The following is a 20,134-nucleotide window of genomic DNA, read 5'->3' as shown; positions in this document are numbered from 1 at the left end:
GTCAAAGGAGGCAGAAGAGGAAGTTGGGGCTGGAGGATTTAGGGGGTCTATTGAGGGAACTTGCCTACCTTCCTGTAGAGTTTGGTTGTCTGCTTGAAGCAGCTCAGCATCTGATTGGTCAACACTCGGCAAGACTCGACGCTGGCAGGCGGGTCTGCAGGAAAATAATGTTAAAACTAGGGCGGGTCTTGTGATACGTTGTTTGACAAAACAGCAGACCAAACCATAGGCATAAAGTTAACTTCCATTAACTTGTATTTTTTTGTAGAATCAACCTACATTTTACTTATGATTACTAAAGAACTGAAATGTACAATTTTTCAGGTGGAAAAATGACTGTTTATACTGTGCGATCATAATTCTGTGATTCTTGAAAAATTAGCCAAAAAGCTTCAATTCAGCTGCTCTGAAAGAAATATAAAACATTTTAAAGGGGTATATTCCATGCAGATTTTGCTATCCCCGGTGAAAGGTAAGTATTGACTGTGTCTGTAGGTAGGAAAAATTGAAGGGCTTAGGGGACAGTGTCTCACCGGCCGGTGACAGACAAGAAGAGGAGAGATGATGAAGCCGAGCCCAGATGGAAAGATGACAGGATGAAGAAGTGAATGGCCCAAACCTGCGTCAGCCTGAGGCTTGGGAGTGGCTGAGGTCCCAAAGAGGGCAGCGGTCCTGATACTCGTGATGGAAGGTTTGTCAGGCAGTAGGAGGCGGGGGGTTGGGACGGCCAGGTTTCCAAGGCAACCTGGTAGTGGCATAGAAGGGACGAGATCTGCAGAAGTTTGGTAAGCACCAGATGCTGCCGCCGCTGTCAGTCCAACTTGGTTCAGAGTGTCACCCAGTGAAGCAGAACAGGATATTTTGGCAGTGGAACTAGCAGTGGGACTCATATAGGAGCGCGAGGCGCCCATCGATGGGGACTGACAGCTCTTGGGTAGCATTGCAGCGACAGCCACCGGCTGGGGTGATCTAGGAATGCCGGAATGAAGATCTTGAGGTAGCAAATCTGTAGTTGGACTCCGCCAGGGGAGTGAGGGGAGGGATGTTGGACGCTGAGGAGCCACACTATCTGTAAAAGAATAAAAACAGTCACTCTTTAACTATTATTGTCAAGTTTCGTTGGGATTTTGGTGGCTGGGCGTGTTTTTCCCTTGTGTGTGCTGTTCGCGTGATTACGAACGTTTTTACCTATTGTGTCTTTTCAGTGCTGCTTCCCTCATGTAACACAGGTATATGTAATTGTCTTGTCAACCCCTGTTTATGCATTTAAACCCCGTGTCATTGAGTCTGGTGTTGGAGTATTGTCTCATGACGGTGTGCGTCTTCTTTCCACAGTCAGTAAGTTTCTTTGTGTTTTGTTTACCTGGTTTTAATTTGTACATCCTCTAATTACAATTAAAGCCTTACGTTTGTGCACCTAATTGTTGCCTTATTTTCTGCTCATGGGTCCACTACGCTCCGCCACCGAGAATTCATAATAATAACTCCAAAATCTGTCAAAGCCAAATGGCAGAGGGAACCTCTACCTGGACTCCCTGCAATTCTCTTGAGGTCTGACTCTTTCTTCACTAAGGAGGCATCGAGGTCCTGCTGCTTCACCTCTGATGGACAACTTGCAATTTTGTTTGAAGTCCACGTCAGGTTTGGGTCCTGATTCTGAATCTCAGACTGCATCAGGTGAAACTTTACCTCCATACTGTCTGACTTGACGGGGACACTCGGGCTAACAGAAAAAGGTGATGGAAACACAGAACTGGCAACTGATCAAGAGCAAGACTAGGCGATACCTGGCAGCAGGGTTCAGCGCAAGAAACCTGGAGGACATGCTGAGGCTCTCATTGGTGCTGTGAACATTTTTGCTGGGTCCCTCTGTGATGTCAGCCAGAGTTACAAAGTGTTTCTTTAGAAAGTCTTCCTGGTTCGGAGACTGCTGCACCGACCCGGGATCTTCCTCCGCTTCCAGGGAGTCGCCGTCGTCACTCAGGCAATCTGTCTGCTCCATGGCCTCCTTGTCTAGTGCAGAAAGACAAACCTCAAATGAGCAAATCAACTTTTATATCATGCATATCCCCAGATGTTTGCAAATGCTATGCCTCATGGCCCCTAGAAACTATCCTAAAGTGAGGGGAGTCTGTTATTCATGGCCATATATACTTTTTTTTTAACCATTCAAGATCCAGACCTATTTTGTCCAATTTTGCATGACATTGATAGTATCCTTTACATGAAGGTATGAAAAAGTTTGGGCACCCCTGATAATTTTCAAGATTTTCCTCTATAAATCTTTGGCTGTCTGACCCAGCAATTAAAGTTAAACATATCATATAGCAGACTGTGATATTTGAGAAGACAAATGAAGTTTATAGGATTCACAAAGTGTGCAACAATTACTTAAACAAAAGTAGGCAGGTGGATACATTAGGGTCTGTGAGTTGAGTTTGACTGTTTTCGCCGTTCTACGCCTATTTTAATTGGGCTGCCACTCCAGGCCTTACCTACAACTGTGCCTGTGGTCTTCCATTTTATCACTATGTTTCTCACAGTGGAAACTGACAGCTGAAATCTCTGAGGTAGCTTATTGTATACTTCCCCTAAACCATGATATTGAACAATCTTTGTTGAAAGGTCAACTTACAGTTGTTTTCATGCCTTTTCATGTCTCATGCCACGCTTCAGACAAGATGCAAAGAAGAGAACTTGTAACTGGCCACCGTAAATACTCTCTCATTACTGGCTGCAACCTATGTATGTAGATCAAGGGTCAATGTTTTTGCCAAACTAATTTTGTGTTCCAATAATTAGATTAGATTTTATTTCATGCCGTATTCGGGAAATTTCTTGGTTGCAGTAGCAAGAAAGACACAAGACATTGTAGACCTAGGTAAAAACCTGGAGCCACACACAGGAAGTACACAAGGTGGTGTTAGTGCTAAAGGTATTCAAATCAGTAAAACAAGGGTGCCCGAATTTATGCACCTTCCTACTTTTGTTTAAGTAATTATTGCACACTTTTTTAAAATTCTATCTAGTTCATTTCACTTCTGAAATATCACTGTGTTTGTCGGGCACATGATATATTTTACTGAAATTGCTAATCTGAATGATTTATAAAGGAAAATCTTGAAAATGATCAGGGGCGCCCAGGCCTTTTCATACTACTGTATTACAAAAAAAGACACAAGATTGCCTGGTTTGGTCCCTTTTTTGAGGACAAAATTGTGAAATAATCAAGTGAACAAAAAGAATGTTTCAATACGTGCCACAGCCTTCATCCGTGTCACAGCCCTACGTGTCATAGCCTTCAATACGTGTCACAGCCTTCATCCGTGTCACAGCCCTACGTGTCATAGCCTTCAATACGTGTCACAGCCTTCATCCGTGTCACAGCCCTGCATCTTTGTCAGAGATTTTGTATGTCACGCAATCTTGCCCTAATAAAATTGTTGATGCACAAACGGGAGTCGGAGATTGGAGTGGAAACAGTTGAAGATTGACCGGAGTCTTATGCAGAGTAACTCTCTGTCTGTTCTCTTTCCGTGCTCCCCTTCTGCAGAAGCGTCAAAATCTCACTCATCTGTCTTGGCGTGCTTACTTGTGTTTGACCTTGTTGAATCTTTTTCACCAAATTGTAGTATTAAAGGAAAATGTAATTTAACATTTTAAAAGTTGCTGGCGCAATCCACTGCAAATAAGTTCGCCAAACTTGCTTGCGCACTCCAACTCGTTTCTTCTCCTTTCCTCCTCTCACCGGACTCATCCCCATCCTCACGGGTAACAATCGTCATTTCAAGTTTGAGGTCAGAATGGATTCATGGTATATGTAGTTCTAAAGGGTGTTTCACAATTGGAAAGGACAAGAACAACAAAAATATGTACCTAAACACATTTTTATGAAGGCAATAAGGCGATGAGATGGCCTTCATTATCTCACGTCACTTAGTGTATTGACTTCAGGTAAAAACGGGGGTGACGCTTCACTTCCACACTTACAAAGGAGGGGTACGCCAAGTACATGGGTGACATGATCGCTAAATTAGAATGCTTGAAAAAATACATGCGCACAGGTCGTGCCGGCGAGTGCGTTGAGTCCAAGGGGGTTAAGGCAGTTTTTTTTTTTTTTTAATCAACTTAAGTCACTTCATGTATGTTCCCAAAAACTCAAAAAAATTAAACAGGGACACCATCTTCACTGTGTTTACAACTGGGCTTTGTGGCATATGGCTCATTTTCTGAAGCTACTGCGAGTCTGAATAATTAACATAAATCAGGAATGCTCATTACGTCGACCGCAATCGAACAGTTGATCGCAAACCCTAACCCTATGATTGGTAGATGACACAACAGTAAGGTTTGATTCAGAAGTTGAACATTATCGGTTGTCTGGAAAAAAGGTAGATCGCAGGTTGGCTGGCTCCTTGAAAAGGAGATCTTGTAGCGTAAAAGTGTGAGCACCCCTGACATTGACATTGGACTAATAAGGACTTCCAATACACAAGGCAAAAGATTGGCATACCAGGCCAGCCAATTGTATGGTGGTTTGGCGTTGCGACAGCAAATTGGCACAATATCACCTCATACCCACTGAAGCGTTGCTTTCATCAAAGAAAGTAAACATTTTACTTACCTACGTTTTTGTTTGATGAATGGTAGATATAGATATCTCCAGGCACATGTTTAACTTTATTGGCAAAGCCTACCATCCCCGTAGTAAATAAAATTAATCCATCTCCCCCGTTGATAGGCGGAAACACATTATAGTACTTGTTGGTATAATGGTGCCCACATTTAACATTTACACGTGCTTTAGTCGACAGAGTCAACTGCCATTAATCCCCCAAGAAGAAAGACACAGAATAAAATTAAACTGATCAGAGGTAGGCGACAACTGTGGATAAAATTCAACATGTCTGTGCAAAGCTGGAGGGAGCTCCATAATAGGTGGAGGAAGGGATGACGGGACGTTGAGGTGGGGTTTCAGTCGTTGTGATGTAAAAAAGTTATGGAAGTTTGAAACGGCTCGCTTTAACCTCTTGTTTTTGGAAAAAGGGCAACACAACAAAATTATTGGATGATATTTTAGCATTTTTGCGGGGCTTCAAAAGCATTTCCATGTGTCAACACTGTCATGTATTAAGTTAAATGGGGTGGAAAAAAATAAACGTTAATATGGGGTCTTAAACGCTTCACCTTTCGCTCCTGTAGCCGCATCAGGACTGGACGCTCTGGAGTTGAATCTGAGGGAGCAGCCGCTATCTGGGCTGGGTTTGTCCTCCTGTCTGCCTGCAGGACCGCTGCCCTTAACTTCAAAGTCATTGTTCAGGCTGACTCTATCCTCCCATTGGTCAAGAAACATCACCGACTTTTCCCTCTCCAGACTCTGATTGTGTAGCAAGGTAAATTCTGGCCTGGATTTGGCCAGCACCTCTGTGTGCTCCACCTGTGGGAATAAAGCACCATCGTCTGGAAGCCTTGCAATACAAATGTAGATACTGTAGCTCTAGGTCAGAAGAAAAGGTCTCGTCGTAAAGGAAGGCTGCAGTCCAGAGAGGAGGGTTCCTCTACTCATGAGATCAGTTACCGTATTTTCTCGCATATAAGCCGCACCCTCAAAATTGCCTTAAAATCGTTGAATTTTTCACCAATTTCGTCATACGCAGCTGTGTATGATGACAATAGGCTTTTTTGATGATTCGATGATGATGATAAAGCCTGTCTGAACAGAATTTTACAATTTCTCATGTATGAGTCGCCCCCTGATTCACAATTTTCACCTCCATATTCATGGTTTTAATAAGAGTACAAATCTGTTACTTTGAAAGGAAAATCTTGAGAAAAATCAGCGCATGTGGTACTCTATGAATCAAAAGCACATTATTACAGTCAGTATCATAAGGAAGTTAGTAATCGCTCATCTCATTTTCTGAACCGCTTCATCCTCATTAGGGTCGCAGGGGGGTGTTGGAGCCTATCCCAGCTGACTCCGAGGCGGGGGACACCCTGAATCGGTGACCAGCCGATCGCAGGGCACAAGGAGACGGACAACCATGCAAACTCACACCCATACCTAGGGGAAATGTAGAGTATCCAATCAGACTACGATGCATGTTTTTGGAATGTGGGAGGAAACCGGGGTACCCGGAGAAAACCCATACACGCCCGGAGAGAACATGCAAACTCCACACAGGTGGACAGACTTGGATTTGAACCCAAGACCCCAGAGCTGAGGCCGATGCGCCAACCCCTTGCGCCATAGAAGTTAGTAAATCATCCAGTAATGGTTATTTTCTTACTGCAAAACAGAAAATAACCACCAAATAGTAAATGTTAATTTGCCGACATCTACTGGTGAAAGCAACGCTGTAAGTCTTGGGCGCATACAAGCCATACCCTTTCAGTCATCATATTGTTTAGTTACAAATACGGCTTATATGCGAGAAAATACGGTTATGAGTTGAGATTGATTAATTTAATAAAGGGACAATACATATCATCGGACATTTACATGTTCATATTAATGAACATCTCTCATCTCATTATCAGAACCGCTTTATCCTCACTAGGGTTACCGGGGGTGCTGGAGCCTATCCCAGCTGACTTCGGGCCAGACGCGGGGGACACCCTGAACTGGTGGCCAGCCAATCCGAGGGCACAAGGAGACAAACAACCATCCACGCTTGCACTCATACCTAGGGGCAATTTAGAGTGTCCAATCAGCCTACCATGCATGTCTTTGGAATGTGGGAGGAAACCAGAGTACCCGAAAAAACCCACGCAGGACAACATGCAAACTCCACACAGATGGACTGACCTGGACTTGAACCCAGGTCCCCCACTGTGAGGGCGCCGTGCCAACCACTCGCGTTGCCGGGCCGCCCATTAATGAACATATATGTAAATATGTAAGATTATAGCCTAAGGCTAATTTCGCTCTTTAGTACCTGGTGCAAGTTGAAGATAAAATCAATAAGGCAATATAGGACAGCCGAGAAAGAGCATAGAAGAAGAGAAATGAGACATACACAAGTAGCATAAGTCTAGGCAGTGTTGTGATCACAATGTTGTTCAGCCGAGCTAATGATTGGCAGAGAGGTTCAGAGACAGGATCTCACGTATGGTAATTGGTATTGAGTTCCAGGCATTTGAGGCACAGAGAAGGTGGTTTGGCTAAGTGGACTTTTTCTGAAGGGAACTACACAGTCAACCTCTACAACCATCTCTTGTTGATATGTTGGAATTTTTTTTTACAAATTCTTGCAGAGGAGGAGGAGCTTTGTGATGGAAGATTTTATAAACCAAGATGGCATCAGCAAATTTAACAGTATTGTCCCAATTGAGGCGTCCGTGTATTTTTAATATCTGACAGTGATGGTACATATTTGGTTTTCAGAGCTCTCTTATGAACGGTTTCAAAAGTGAAACAGCGGTCACAACTCCTCATGCATATACACAAACAACCAAGCGAAGGCAGAGGGATGCTGACCTCTAGTTTACCAAGGTTAACCCTAATGTACAGGCACTGAGCCAGGGGACAATAAGTATGCCCATACTTGGTCGGCCCCTTTCACTGTTAGCGAATCCAGAGGAAGTGTGTCAACCCACCCAAGAGAAGTGGTACCAGAGCCCGAGTTGTGCGTAGAGGTGACCGCGACTACATCGAGCCAGAGCTTCTCAACCTCACCCACTAGCTAAGATTCTTTCCCAACCAGAATGGTGACATTCCACATCCCAAGAACCAGTTTCTGCATCTGGGGATCGGACCCGCAAGGATCCCTCTTTTGGATGCTGCGCAATTGTCGTTGCACCCAACCTCTTTGAATTCTTCCACAGGTGGTAAGCCCTGGGAATGGGAACCCACGTTGCGTCTTCAGGCTGTGCCGGGCCCTTGGTGGGCCCTTGGTCTATCAATCCAGAGTCACTGTCCCCGATGTCCACACATTGCAGAGGCGTGTCAACCAAGACAACTTCACAACATTCATATCTTTTAGAAACTCCGGGTGGATCTCATCCACCCCTGACGCATTGCCAGGGATTTTCAACCACCTCAGTGACTTCAACCCTCCAGTCTCCAAGCTCTGCTTCCTCATGGAAAGGCAAACAGTGGGGCAAATAAGTATTTAGTCAACCACCAATTGTGCATGTTCTCCTACTTGAAAAGATTAGAGATGCCTGTAATTGTCAAAATGGGTAAACCTCAACTATGAGAGACAGAACGTGGGGAAAAAACAGAAAATCACATTGTTTGATTTTTAAAGAATTTATTTCCAAATACGAGTGGAAAAGAAGTATTTGGTCACCTACAAACAAGCAACATTTCTGGCTGTCAAAGAGGTCTAACTTCAGCTAACGAGGTCTCCACTTGTTACCTGTATTAAGAGCATCTGTTTTAACTCAGTATAAAAGACACCTGTCCACAACATCAGTCTCTCACACTCCAAACTCCACTATGGCCAAGACCAAAGAGCTGTCGAAGGACACCAGAAACAAAATTGTAGACCTGCACTAGGCTGGGAAGACTGAATCTGCAATAGGTAAAACGTTTGGTGTAAAGAAATCAACTGTGGGAGCAATGTTCCCTCTAATTTTTTGTTTGTCTGGGCAGAAAGAAAACCTCCCTGAGCACACTGAGTACCGGTGTGAGCAACATCATCATTGCTCGCTATGGGCACACACCAGTAGCAGGTGTATGTCTACTACACATAAATGATTTAGTAATAATAAAATGTAATGATTAATATCTATGAATGGGCGGCCCGGCGGATGAGTGGTTTGCACGTCGGCCTCACAGCTAAAAAAAAAAAAAAATATTGGGATTTTATTTTGTGCGCTCCATATGATTTGCTGTGCGCATAGAAGACGAGAGTAGTGCGCAATTGCGCACGCGCGCAGCTTAGAGGGAACATTGTGTGGGAGCAATTATTAGAAAATGGAAGACATACAAGACCACTGATAATCTCCCTCGATTGGGGCTCCATGCAAGATCTCACCCCGTGGCGTCAAAATGATAACAAGAACGGTGAGCAAAAATCCCAGAACCACACGGGGGGATTTAGTGAATGACGTACAGAGAGCTGGGACCACAGTAACAAAGGCTACTATAGGTAACACAATGCGCCGCCAGGGACTCAATTCCTACACTGCCAGACGCGTTCCCCTGCTGAAGCCAGTAAACATCCAAATAGAACTTTTTGGTAGAAACACAGGTTCTCGTGTTTGATCCGAAGATCACCATACCACTGTGAAGCATGGGGGTGGAAACATCATGCTTTCGGGCTGTTTTTCTGCAAAGGGACCAGGACGACTGTTCTGTGTAAAGGAAAGAATGAATGGGGCTATATCGAGAGATTTTGAGGGAATATCTCCTTCCATCAGCAAGGACATTGAAGATCAGACGTGGCTGGGTCTTTCAGCATGACAATGATCCCAAACACACAGCCAGGGCAACAAAGGAGTGGCTTCGTAAGAAGCATTTCAAGGTCCTGGAGTGTCCTAGCCAGTCTCCAGATCTCAACCCCATAGAAAATCTGTGGAGGGAGTTGAAAGTCCGTGTTGCCCAATGACAGCCCCAAAACATCACTGCTCTAGAGGAGATCTGCATGGAGGAATGGGCCAAAATACCAGTGTGTGAAAATTAGAAGCGTTACAGAAAACGTTTGGCCTACGTTATTGCCAACAAAGGGTACATAACAAAGTATTGACATGAACTTTTGGTATTGACCAAATACTTATTTTCCACCATGATTTGCAAATAAATTATTTAAAAATCAAACAATGCGATTTTCAGTTTTTTATTCCACATTCTGTCTCTCACTGTTGAGGTTTACCCATGTTGACGATTACAGGCATCTCTAATCTTTTCCAATAGGATAACTTGCACAATTGGTGGTTGACTAAATACTTATTTGCCCCACTGTATCAGTGGAGTTGAGGAGGTCTTCAAAGTATCTGGCCCACCAATTCACAACATCTGGAGTCAAGCTCAGCAGCGCTCCATCCCCACTATACACCGTGTTGATGGGCACAGCTTTCCTCTACTGAGACGTCGGATGGTGGACACTATCTCGATTATAGCTAGCTATCTTCGAAGAGTGCCTTAGAAGAGCCAAAGTTAGGTACTTTAGGTACATTAAGCAATTGTCAGTCAATTCCAATGACGGCTCCATCTGTCCATTCCAAAGAGAGCTACATATGTCTGTCAATTTTAAAAAGGGCTATATCCGTCAATTCCAACTAAGCTTCATCAATCAGAAATTTAAAAAAATGTTTATAAAATTGTAGGGACCGCTCAATCAACTCAAAGAACACGACGAAGAAGACGGTGAGCTCATTATAGCCTTGTTTTGAATTGATGACAACATGGTCAGAGCCATCGAATTTGGCAATCATCTTAACAGTGTCATGTCCTTGAAGAAAACCATAGTTGTACAAAAAAGAAACAGCAGTCGCAACTCCCCATCACCATGTTCCTTGTTCGCCGAAAACCTCCTGCAGAAGCTCCGACAAGCTATAACGCTTCTTGAAGATTCCACCGAAGATCCAATGCCCCTCGGCTCTAAAGCTCTCAATAACCTATACAGTAAATCTTCATTTTAAATATCACTTCACCTTCATCTTACTGCATAGGTCTTTCATTTTCTTTTTCTTTTTTTTGTACTAAAATTAAGTTGAGAAGAGCTATTGTCATTGTGAGTATAGTACTTAGACTATGTATACTATTTAATATATACGCTACGTTATATTAGGGCTGATCTTACATGGTAGTTTTTCGCTCATCGCAGGGGAAGACAGTAGTACAGAGAGAAGCTTTAATGATGTACAAATCGGTGACATTTACATTTCTAGACACACCTGGAGGCTGAGGGTACTTCCGAGCTGCTGGTTGGCCCTCTGAAGCCCCGCCTCTGAGATCCAGACATCCCGGGAGCTGCATGGTGAGGGGTTGTCTTGTGCGAGTGGGTGTGTCTTCAGGAGTACAAAGAAGATGAAGGAAGATCTTAACATTTTGAAACGTAGATTTGTGAATATGTCAATGTTTACCTGGACACCGCTAGTGAAGGTGTACAAGTCCAACTGTCTCAGGTCCAACATGGATGTCACAACAGGGACAGAATTGCCGCTGCATGATTTCCTGGCCCACCGGCGGCGAGGCGGCGCCTAAAAAAGGAGAAAGTTTCCAAAAAGCCAACTGTGAATACAGAAAATCATATTTGACCCACCTTATTGCTGTCATTTGATGCTTCCACTGAGGACAGAAATGGAGACGTGGCATTATTCTGCTGAAATCTTCGGCGACATTACCGTGACGACACACCTGCTTCTTCGTCTTCCTCCTTGTCGCTGTCTGACGAAAAAGCGACTACCCCAGGACGCCCTACCTCCGCGAGCTTTCCGGCCCGCTGAAGAGGTGCATCATGGGATGCAAGGTGTCTGATAGGAAGCTTGAGGTCAGACAGACGCTGGCGCATCCGGCGGGTCAGCTCAGGACTTAAACGCCACACAAAGATGCAACTACACATGGACCAGCAAAATGTTGGACTGTGTAACCATGTTTGTTCATGTGTGAGGTGTGACAGCTGTCAATTAATTCGTACCTATCACCTGACCCGCTGATGATGCGCGTGCAGTCACTGCTGAACTTTAGGGCGGTCACAATCTCTGAGAAAGAGAGAGATAAATAGGTTACTTCGGCTTTGTTTAAATGCAGCCAATATGCCAGATTAAGTCACTATTGGGTTAATTTTTCGTTCAGAGTTGCAAACTAATCCGCATATTCAACATCAATTCAGATAGAGCGTGAATATTCCCGCATTCTATGAAAGCTTTGTGGTATCAAAGTTCAGCAAATGCGGACCCACATTCGCAAATATGTAGCAAAGGCACACTGTGTGTAACTGAAGCCAAAAATGTGCACTTTGTCAAAGACACAAAGGCACAAATGGAGTCCCACGTATATAGCTAGAGCAGGGGTAGGGAACCTATGGCTCTGGAGCCACCTGTGGCTCTTTTGATGTCTGCATATGGCTCTCCACCAACCTGTGATGTAAAATATGGAAATCGCTGGTGAGAGAGCTGATTCCCAAAAGTAGCAATAGGAAGCATCACGTCGGCACTGTAGTGTGACACTACCTCTAGTGTTACTCTAATCATTTTTGTTTTCATTACCCTCTTCTTCATGCATACATTGAACCTCATTGATTAGCAACAGCGTAACAATGTTGTCAAATACATTCTGACTTTTTGTACTTGAAAAGCGGTGAAATGACTAAAAAAAGTACACATTTTCATGTATGATTTCTTTTATATACTGAGTATGGCTCTCAATGAATAACATTTGAAAATATGAATTGTTTAAGGCTCTCTCTGTCAAAAAGGTTCCCAACCCCTGAGCTAGAGGTGCAAATGTATAAAAAATGTGTAACCAAAGTCACAAATGCGTACCTGAAGTAACAGATGTGTTACTCGAGGCGCAAATGTGTAACTGAAGTCATGAATACGTAATTAAAGTCACGTACACGTGTATTTTTATGTGTGGAGTGAATGCCGGGCTTCTCGAGTAAATGTGATCTTAGAGATGAGTTTTGCTACAATCGAGTCACAAATGCATTTGGAAAGTTGTGTGTCGCACCGCTTGTATATACAATACAGCACCAGCGTGCGTAACCGCACCAACATAAGTGGTTTGACCAGACAGACCATTCCAGCCCCCTTAAGACTTTGAAAATGGAGTCCAATAGGCAAGAGGTAAGGACTGCTAAAGAAAAAAAAAAGACAATTCAAAGTTCATATTGTTTGAGAAATTTAGAAATACAGCATCAAATTTTGATTACCGTACAGTTGTACCTCTACTTACGAATGCTTCTAAATGTGAAATTTTCAAGTTACGGATCCCTTTGATTAGCAAATTACTGTTACATTATACAAAACCAAGATGTAAGTTACGAAATCCCACATAACGTAAATACATTTCCTGTATCCATTATTTTATTTTGAAATTGTTGTGTTCTGCTTGACCTGCGTCTTTCTCCCAATGGCTATTTTACAACAAAAACATTTGATTGCCATTCGAGGAGGATGACTCCTTGGCTTGGAATCTCTGTGATCTCAATAAAGAGGTCGTCATTGAACGACGAGATGGAGAGACTGTTAGTCCTTTGTATAGAGGAGGAAGAAAGTCTAGAAGATAGAGTGACAGAGTCGATTATTTCTGAAAAAGCAGGGCCGAGGGGGAACGTAAATAAAACAGGTTACAAACAATGGCGATTAATAAAACAGGTGAAAAATTAAATGCGAACAAAATCATTAAACAGAAAAACGATAACAAAAAGATAAGTTATATTTAATCTTAAATTATTTTGAATTCATAATTTTAAGTTGTTTAGATGTTTATTGGCTTCTCCTTACACTTATGCACCTGCACAATTAGAAAATCTGAGTGCAGGGTTGTTATTCATTTTAACCAATTAATAAATACCATATTTTCTATACACTATGAAGAGTACCGAGGTATAGAGCACCTTCAACGAATGGCCTATATTAAAATCTGTTTACCGTATTTTCACACCTATAAAACTCACCGTTTGATAGGGTGCAGTCTTTTTCGGGTATGTTTTCAGTTTTTTGTCAATACATTGGGCGCTTATTCCAATAGGGTGCTAGGCTAGCGTATGTTATGCTATCCGCTAGCGTGTTATGCTATCCGCTAGCGTGTTATGCTATCCGCTAGCGTATGTTATGCTAGCTGCTAGTGTAAGTTAGGCTAGCCGCTAGCGTGTTTTTTTAAAGACAGCACGAGCAAAACTAAGTTTTATATTGCTTTATTGAGGTAAAAGGTACACTCTGATATAAAGAGTTCGGCATTCAACATGCTAGGCTCCACTGTCAGTCAGAGTTGTGTCTTCCGGGAACTTGATTCTAGCTTTGGCGAAAGCTTGAACAACAGTGCTGGCCGACACTTGAGCCCAGTCATCCACAATCCATTGTAACTGGAGACATGCATCACTCCCAAGCCTTTGATTCTCCTCGCTGTTATATCGGCATCGACAAGTCATTCCAAATCGTCACATAACTCGTGCGACGCTGCTTGACCCAACTACTATGTTGGCCATCCGTTAGCAAAGCTGTTAAATTGTGTTTGATCCATGGCTTCATCCATTTTCCAAGCGTTCACACCTGCGTTGTGTTGTCATTCACGTCAGGCATTTCCTCTGTATAGCTCTAATATGCCGTTTCTTTGAGTATTGAGAGGGTTAAAAGCGATGCGAGCACATGGAAGTCAAATGCCTTGCCACTCCCCTGGGATGTTTTGAATGGATTTACCGTAATGCTTGGAATGCGCGGGGAGGCTATTTTTAGGGTCAACGTCCGCTGGGTTCATCGCAATAAGTAGCGTGCCGGCAAGAAATAAAACCAGTCACTCAAGCGGTCAGGGCCATACAAAAAAATTATTTAGTGCATGGAGAAGGCGCACCAACCGGCGCATCAACCATTTTAGAGAAAATTTTAGACTTTTAAAAGCGCCCTATAGGTGTGAAAATACCGTAATATAAAAGGCGGACTGGATTATAAGACGCAGTAGTAGTAGCAGTGGTAGTAGCGGTAGTAGTATTGAATTAAATTGAATGCTTTTATCTATGATCCTTATAGAGCAAGATTTATGGGTGTGTGTGTGTATGTTAAGATTCTCACGCTATCTTTGTCCAAACCGTCCAACGTAGAGAGTTGAAATTTCTTATGGTGATTGAATTACTTCACCTTCTCCAAGTGTGTAAACTCAACTTTTATTTGTTACAGCTGAAAGCAGAGTTGATGTATGAATCGTTGTTTTTACATGATGTGCCCTAAACGCAGATTGGTCCGCCAGCGACTTCCTCGGTGCTCCCCGGAACCTTTTTTTCTGTCGTGACGGGAGTTATAAAACATCCATCCATAAATCATGCTTTATCTATTCTCTAATCCTTATAAAGCGTGATGTACGGATGGATGTGTGTGTACCTGGAAACTCGCTGGCGTAAATTCTTCCCAAAATGATGTTTGTAAATGACGTTGAGTCTTGGGTCAGCGCGTCCAGCACCATCGTGTCTTGCCGAGTCTTTCCGTCACGATAGGAAAAAAAGGGTTTCGGGAGCAGGAATAGATAAAGCGTGATTTATGGATGGGTGGATGTTAACATTCTTACGCTACTTTTGTCCAAACCCTGCATCGTAGAGAGTTGACATTATGGTGGCCAGAAACGGCTGTCGGATCCAAACCGTGGATCGTAGAAAGTTGACATTACGGTCGCAGAAATGGTTGTTGAATCCTAATAGACGAGTGATTGAATTTCTTTACCCTTTCTAAGTGTGTAAACTCAAGCGTTGAGCATTTGCAAGTATTATCGATGAGTATGCCTCAGCAGAAATATGTTAGCTTGCTGCTCTCTTGCGATGGTTTTAAGCATTACACTCTGATGATTCCAAAATCCATACTTCCTTCAGTGCACACTGGAGTGCTTCCGCTTAGTCATTTCCGCTTGTAGTTGCATGAACTACGTAACAACCGCTATTGTGTGAGTATTTATTTTCGTCGTATTTTCACTTTGGTTTACAATGTTTTACCAAAAATAACACCCAAACATTGCTTAAATAAATTTGTCAGCTTTTCTTTTGAAATTGACCGTCACTTTTCCCTTACTTTTTCCTAAAAGTCATACTCCTGCTTCTGTATATATTATAGATTCCTTTTTGCATCCTACTTTTACATATATTTGCAGCGTCATTTTCACCAATTATGCCAAAAAAGAGGAGTTCTCATTTCATATCGAGTTGGGAAAGGCGTAAACAATTGAAGCGCACCAAGATGGCAGCACAATGTTCTGCATTCCAAAGTGGTGGCAAGGCTTCCACCTCAGCGGGAGCTCATGATTCTGCATCTATATCATGGTTACATAGCCCCGACCATGCTCAGATGCCTATTACTGAGAGTGTGGACTTAGCAGGGGCAATATCAACTGAAATTTTCCTTTCTCATCCAAGCCATTTTTCAAGAGAATTTTTTTAATAGCGCAACAATTGTCTTTTGGATCTAAACAAGCAGGTGGGACCGGTGAAGCCGGGCCCCCTGCTTGTTTTCATTATAGTAGGGCTATTGTACTAGTAGCGGATTGTTATATATGGACTAGATGGAGCTGAGGTAGGAGTAGTAGTAGTAGGGGTTTTGTTATACATTTACTTGATGGAACTGTAGTAGTAATAGGGGATAGGTGGCTGTTAAACGTCCACTAGATATCTGTACAGACGCTCCCCTACTTACGAACGAGTTAGGTTCCGAGCGATTGTTCATAAGTTGAATTTGTTTGTAAGTTGATTCAGTGCTATATTTTGTATTATAATTTATGTTTAAGGCCTATATAAGTATATTGAAGGTTTATATAAGTGCATTTGTATGTTTAAGGCTTGTATAAGCAACACGCATTGGTTTGTACTGAAAAAAACATTTAATAAAATGGAGAGAATATGAACAGTACTGTATATATAGAGAGAGAGATTTATGTATTAGAAACTGGCCAAAAGAAGCGATCTAACGACGATTGCACATTTTTCTTCTTTTTTTCATCATAAATGATGCGGTAGCACTGGCATCATTCAATTGATTTGCAAACTTTGTGCAACGTTCAATATTTGGGTCCTGCTGCTCGATCTTTCTGTTTATAAATGGTACTGATGGTCGAACGATTCAATGCCCGTGAAACGCTCACCACTCTCACGCGCATCAAGCTTCGTTATTATTGCCACTCGTTTCAAATGAAATGGCTTGCCTCTTCCTTGCAACTCCCTCAATAGAAGCATTTCACTTTTTACCAACCATATTCAATAATGGATGCACGAGATATTTAATGATACAAATGAAAAAGGTTCTTTGCCCACTGGAGATACGTTCACGCACTTCCGCATTGCAACGAAGAAGGTAGATGCTGGGTGAGCTGAGCCCTCACAGCGCCCGGCGTATTAGCGGCGGAAAGAAGCACTACTCGGAAAAAAATACAAAATTGGACTTACGAACATTTTTCGACTTAAACGCAATTTGCAGACATGTTCGTATGTACCGTTGTTCGTAAGTTGAATGTTCGTAAGTAGGGGAGCGTCTGTACTACTGGTAATGGGTGGTGTTACAGATCCACTAGAATGAGCTGTAGTAGTAGAGGGTGGTCTCAAAGATCCACTCGATGGAGCTGTAGTAGTACTAGTAGTAGTAGAATTGTGTTGTCAGGCCCAGGGCTAGACAAGTGGATGCACCAGTCACCCAATCACAGGTTCATCAACATCAGGTGTGGCTCATCACCATCACTGACCTACTTAAGCCACCCAGAGTTTGACCACGTCGCTGGATCGTCTTAATCAGTTCACTGTTAGTACCTTCTCACGTTTCTTCATGTTGACTTCACGGCTCTCGACCCAAACCTTCACCGACCTGCCGATGCTGCTTCCCTTGTGCCTTCGCTCTGTCAGGGTACATTATGAAGTGGGTCTCATATTAAAATGTGTATTTTGCCCTTATCTAGTCATGACTGCATGAACTCCCTAATTTCCAAAATAGAGCTCTGTCCTGCAAGCCAGTATGAAGATAGCAATATCGTAGGAGTTCATCCCGTAACCAGATGCATCCTTGAAGAAATTGATATATTGTAGTTATTTTGTTTTTGCTGGTTCATAACAATGGCATACTGTTTTAGTGGACAATACCGACCTAGCATAGGTGCGGTACCACCCTCTTGAGAGACTAAAGATCATTGTAAGTTGTCTGTCTACGCCACGTCTCAAACCGATTCCACTGAGGGCCGCAGTGGGTCCTGGTCTTTGTTCCAACCGATCCAGTGCCGACATTTTAACCAATCAGGTGTCTTCTAAAATAAGTAGCACCTGACTTTAATTAACTGATTACGCTTGCAAAAAGTATCCTCTTGTTAAGTTGGAATGAAAACCTGCACCCACTGCGGCCCTTTGAGGACCGGTTTGACACCCCTGGTCTACGCGGATTTGTGGACAAGAGCCTTCGCCCTTAGTTCCCCTGTGCCCGGAATAATTTGTAATAAAAGCTTTGAAGTCCCTGTTCATCGTATCCAGCCTGTATTTCGATAACCAACATCTTCCACAACCAAAATTAATCACACCCGCGAACAAAGCTGTCTTTGTGGCTGCTTCAGGGCCCTCCACCCACGAACCTAACAGCACGATTCAGCCAAATATGAATCCCGCAGGCTCAGACCGGACACCCCACTTTCACCCAGCGCCACTCATGGACCAGCACAGCCAGGAGATTCATTTTCTCTTAACCGAGGTATCAAGTATCTCACAAACGCTACTCTCATTGCAAGCCCAACTCATGCCGTTGCCTCAAGCTCAAGAGGCCACCCCCACTCGTGCCCACTCTTGCAGTAGCCCCGGCGCAGCCATACCACGAAACGATGGTGCCGCCGCCCGCCCCATATGACACAGACCTTGGCACATGCCAGGCCTTCCTGGTACAATGCAGCCAGCCTGGTTTTTGAACAACAAAGCCTTACATATAGGACAGACCGAGCCGAGATAGCTTACCTCATCGGCTGCCTTGGAATATTCTATGATATTTCGCACCCTAGCTGCAGAGAGTAGTTTCAACAACAGCACTTTCCAGGAAGTGCTTCTTAGCGGCCTTAATGGGCTCGGGAATTTGGCCATTAGGATAGGCTGCCAACTCCGGGAACGCCGGCATCAATGGCGAGAAAACTCACTCGTGGGCCCCACGCACGTGTCCCAGCGACCAGTTACGGCATGTCCTCCTGCTGCGGTAACACCGCCCTCCGTAGTGATGTCAGAGCCAATAAAACTGGGTCACTCCAGGCTCTAAGTTCTATGTTTTTACTGCGGTTGGAGAGGCCACCTCATACAGACGCGCCAGGTTCGCAGAGTAGAACACGGCACAGAGCCAGTTCCTCTCTGTATATCTGGGAACCACCAGGAAGTTACCAGTTTGTATGTTTGGCACTGCCCGGGAACATCCATAGTTCTGCGCCTTTATGGCTGAAGAAGCAACAATATAGTCATTGACTGGTCAGGTCCCAAGGTGACAGCATGGATTCCAGCCACACCAGCCCACGTCCCCACAAGGTCTCTTTAAGGGCCAACGACCCCGAGATCTGGCCACTGTGCCAGATTGCTATCACGATCTTGCACAGGTTGTTAGCAAGGACCATGCAAAGGCACTTCCTCCGCATCGCCTCTATGATTGTACCATTGATCTCTTGCCTGGTGCTACTCTCCCCAGGGGGCATCTCTACAACATCCTAAAGCCTGAGCAGGAGGCGCCGGAAGGGTACATCTCTGACGCACTGGCTGCAGACCTCATCCAGTCATCCTCCCCCCAGTTGGGTCAGGATTCTTCTTTATAGGGAAGAAGACCGGCTCACTGCTCCTCTGCGTCGACTACCGGGGCCTCAACGCCATCACTGTCAAGAACGAGTGCCATTTGCCTCTCATTGACTCAGCTTTTGCTCCGCTTCAGAAGGCCTGCATTTCCATCAAGCTGGAGCGCCGTAACGTTCCTAGTTCGCATTCGGGAGGAAGACGAATAGGAGCATTTTTCATGAGAGGAACATATATGATACAAAAAAATATATGGCTGCTGATTGGACGATGGCTTTTTTTATCGCCCCGGAGATCCATCATAAAGCTTTTAGTGACGATCTTTGCTCTTCTTTTAATGAGGATATTAAAGGAACGGTGAAGTAATTTTAAACATTTTCTTTTAACAAGATAAAATGCATTTCATTCATTAATTTTCAACATTGGTTATCCTTGTCAGGGTCCTTGGGTGCTGGAGCTTAGAACAGGGGCCACCATTTCCAGTCCTCGAGGTTACCTGCTTTCCATGTCTTCCTCTTTCAAACTCACCTGAATCAAATAATCAACTAAAAGCAATCTCCCCAGAAGCCTCTTAACGATACTGGTTATTTTGGTTATTTGATTCACGTGTGATGTAGAAACAGACTGGACAGGTGCCCTCAAGGACCAAAGTTGGTGACCCTAGGGATGACAATACCATGCGAAAAATGAGAAGATAAAAAATACTTCTTTAAGAGCTACAGATGTGCAGACCTATTTCTCCTCCCACTTATTGGAACAGT

At 43.6% G+C, this 20,134-nt stretch overlaps 1 protein-coding gene across 2 annotated transcripts in view; it reads right to left on the bottom strand.

The window, feature by feature from the left end:
• Positions 1-20,134, bottom strand: part of mapkbp1 (mitogen-activated protein kinase binding protein 1) — a 96,935-nt gene that overhangs the window by 2,619 nt on the left and 74,182 nt on the right. The window contains exons 18-27 of one of the 2 annotated variants that reach the window (XR_013305115.1): positions 11,589-11,652; positions 11,309-11,505; positions 11,214-11,239; positions 11,035-11,151; positions 10,846-10,959; positions 5,188-5,437; positions 1,788-2,013; positions 1,527-1,723; positions 534-1,069; positions 69-154 (exon numbers count right to left, since the gene is read on the bottom strand). Coding sequence is in view for 1 of the 2 variants with exons in the window: in XM_077620609.1 (XP_077476735.1) it covers positions 69-154; positions 620-1,069; positions 1,527-1,723; positions 1,788-2,013; positions 5,188-5,437; positions 10,846-10,959; positions 11,035-11,151; positions 11,214-11,239; positions 11,309-11,505; positions 11,589-11,652 (1,727 nt within the window). In the remaining variant the exon portion in view is untranslated. The remainder of the gene's footprint in view (positions 1-68; positions 155-533; positions 1,070-1,526; positions 1,724-1,787; positions 2,014-5,187; positions 5,438-10,845; positions 10,960-11,034; positions 11,152-11,213; positions 11,240-11,308; positions 11,506-11,588; positions 11,653-20,134) is intronic. The other variant, XM_077620609.1, reaches the window with a different exon arrangement.

Source organism: Stigmatopora argus, chromosome 15 (assembly GCF_051989625.1).
Source record: "Stigmatopora argus isolate UIUO_Sarg chromosome 15, RoL_Sarg_1.0, whole genome shotgun sequence".
Taxonomy (NCBI): Eukaryota; Metazoa; Chordata; class Actinopteri; order Syngnathiformes; family Syngnathidae; genus Stigmatopora; species Stigmatopora argus.
Note: the sequence above shows the minus strand (reverse complement) of the source record. Positions and strands in the feature narration are given on the sequence as shown.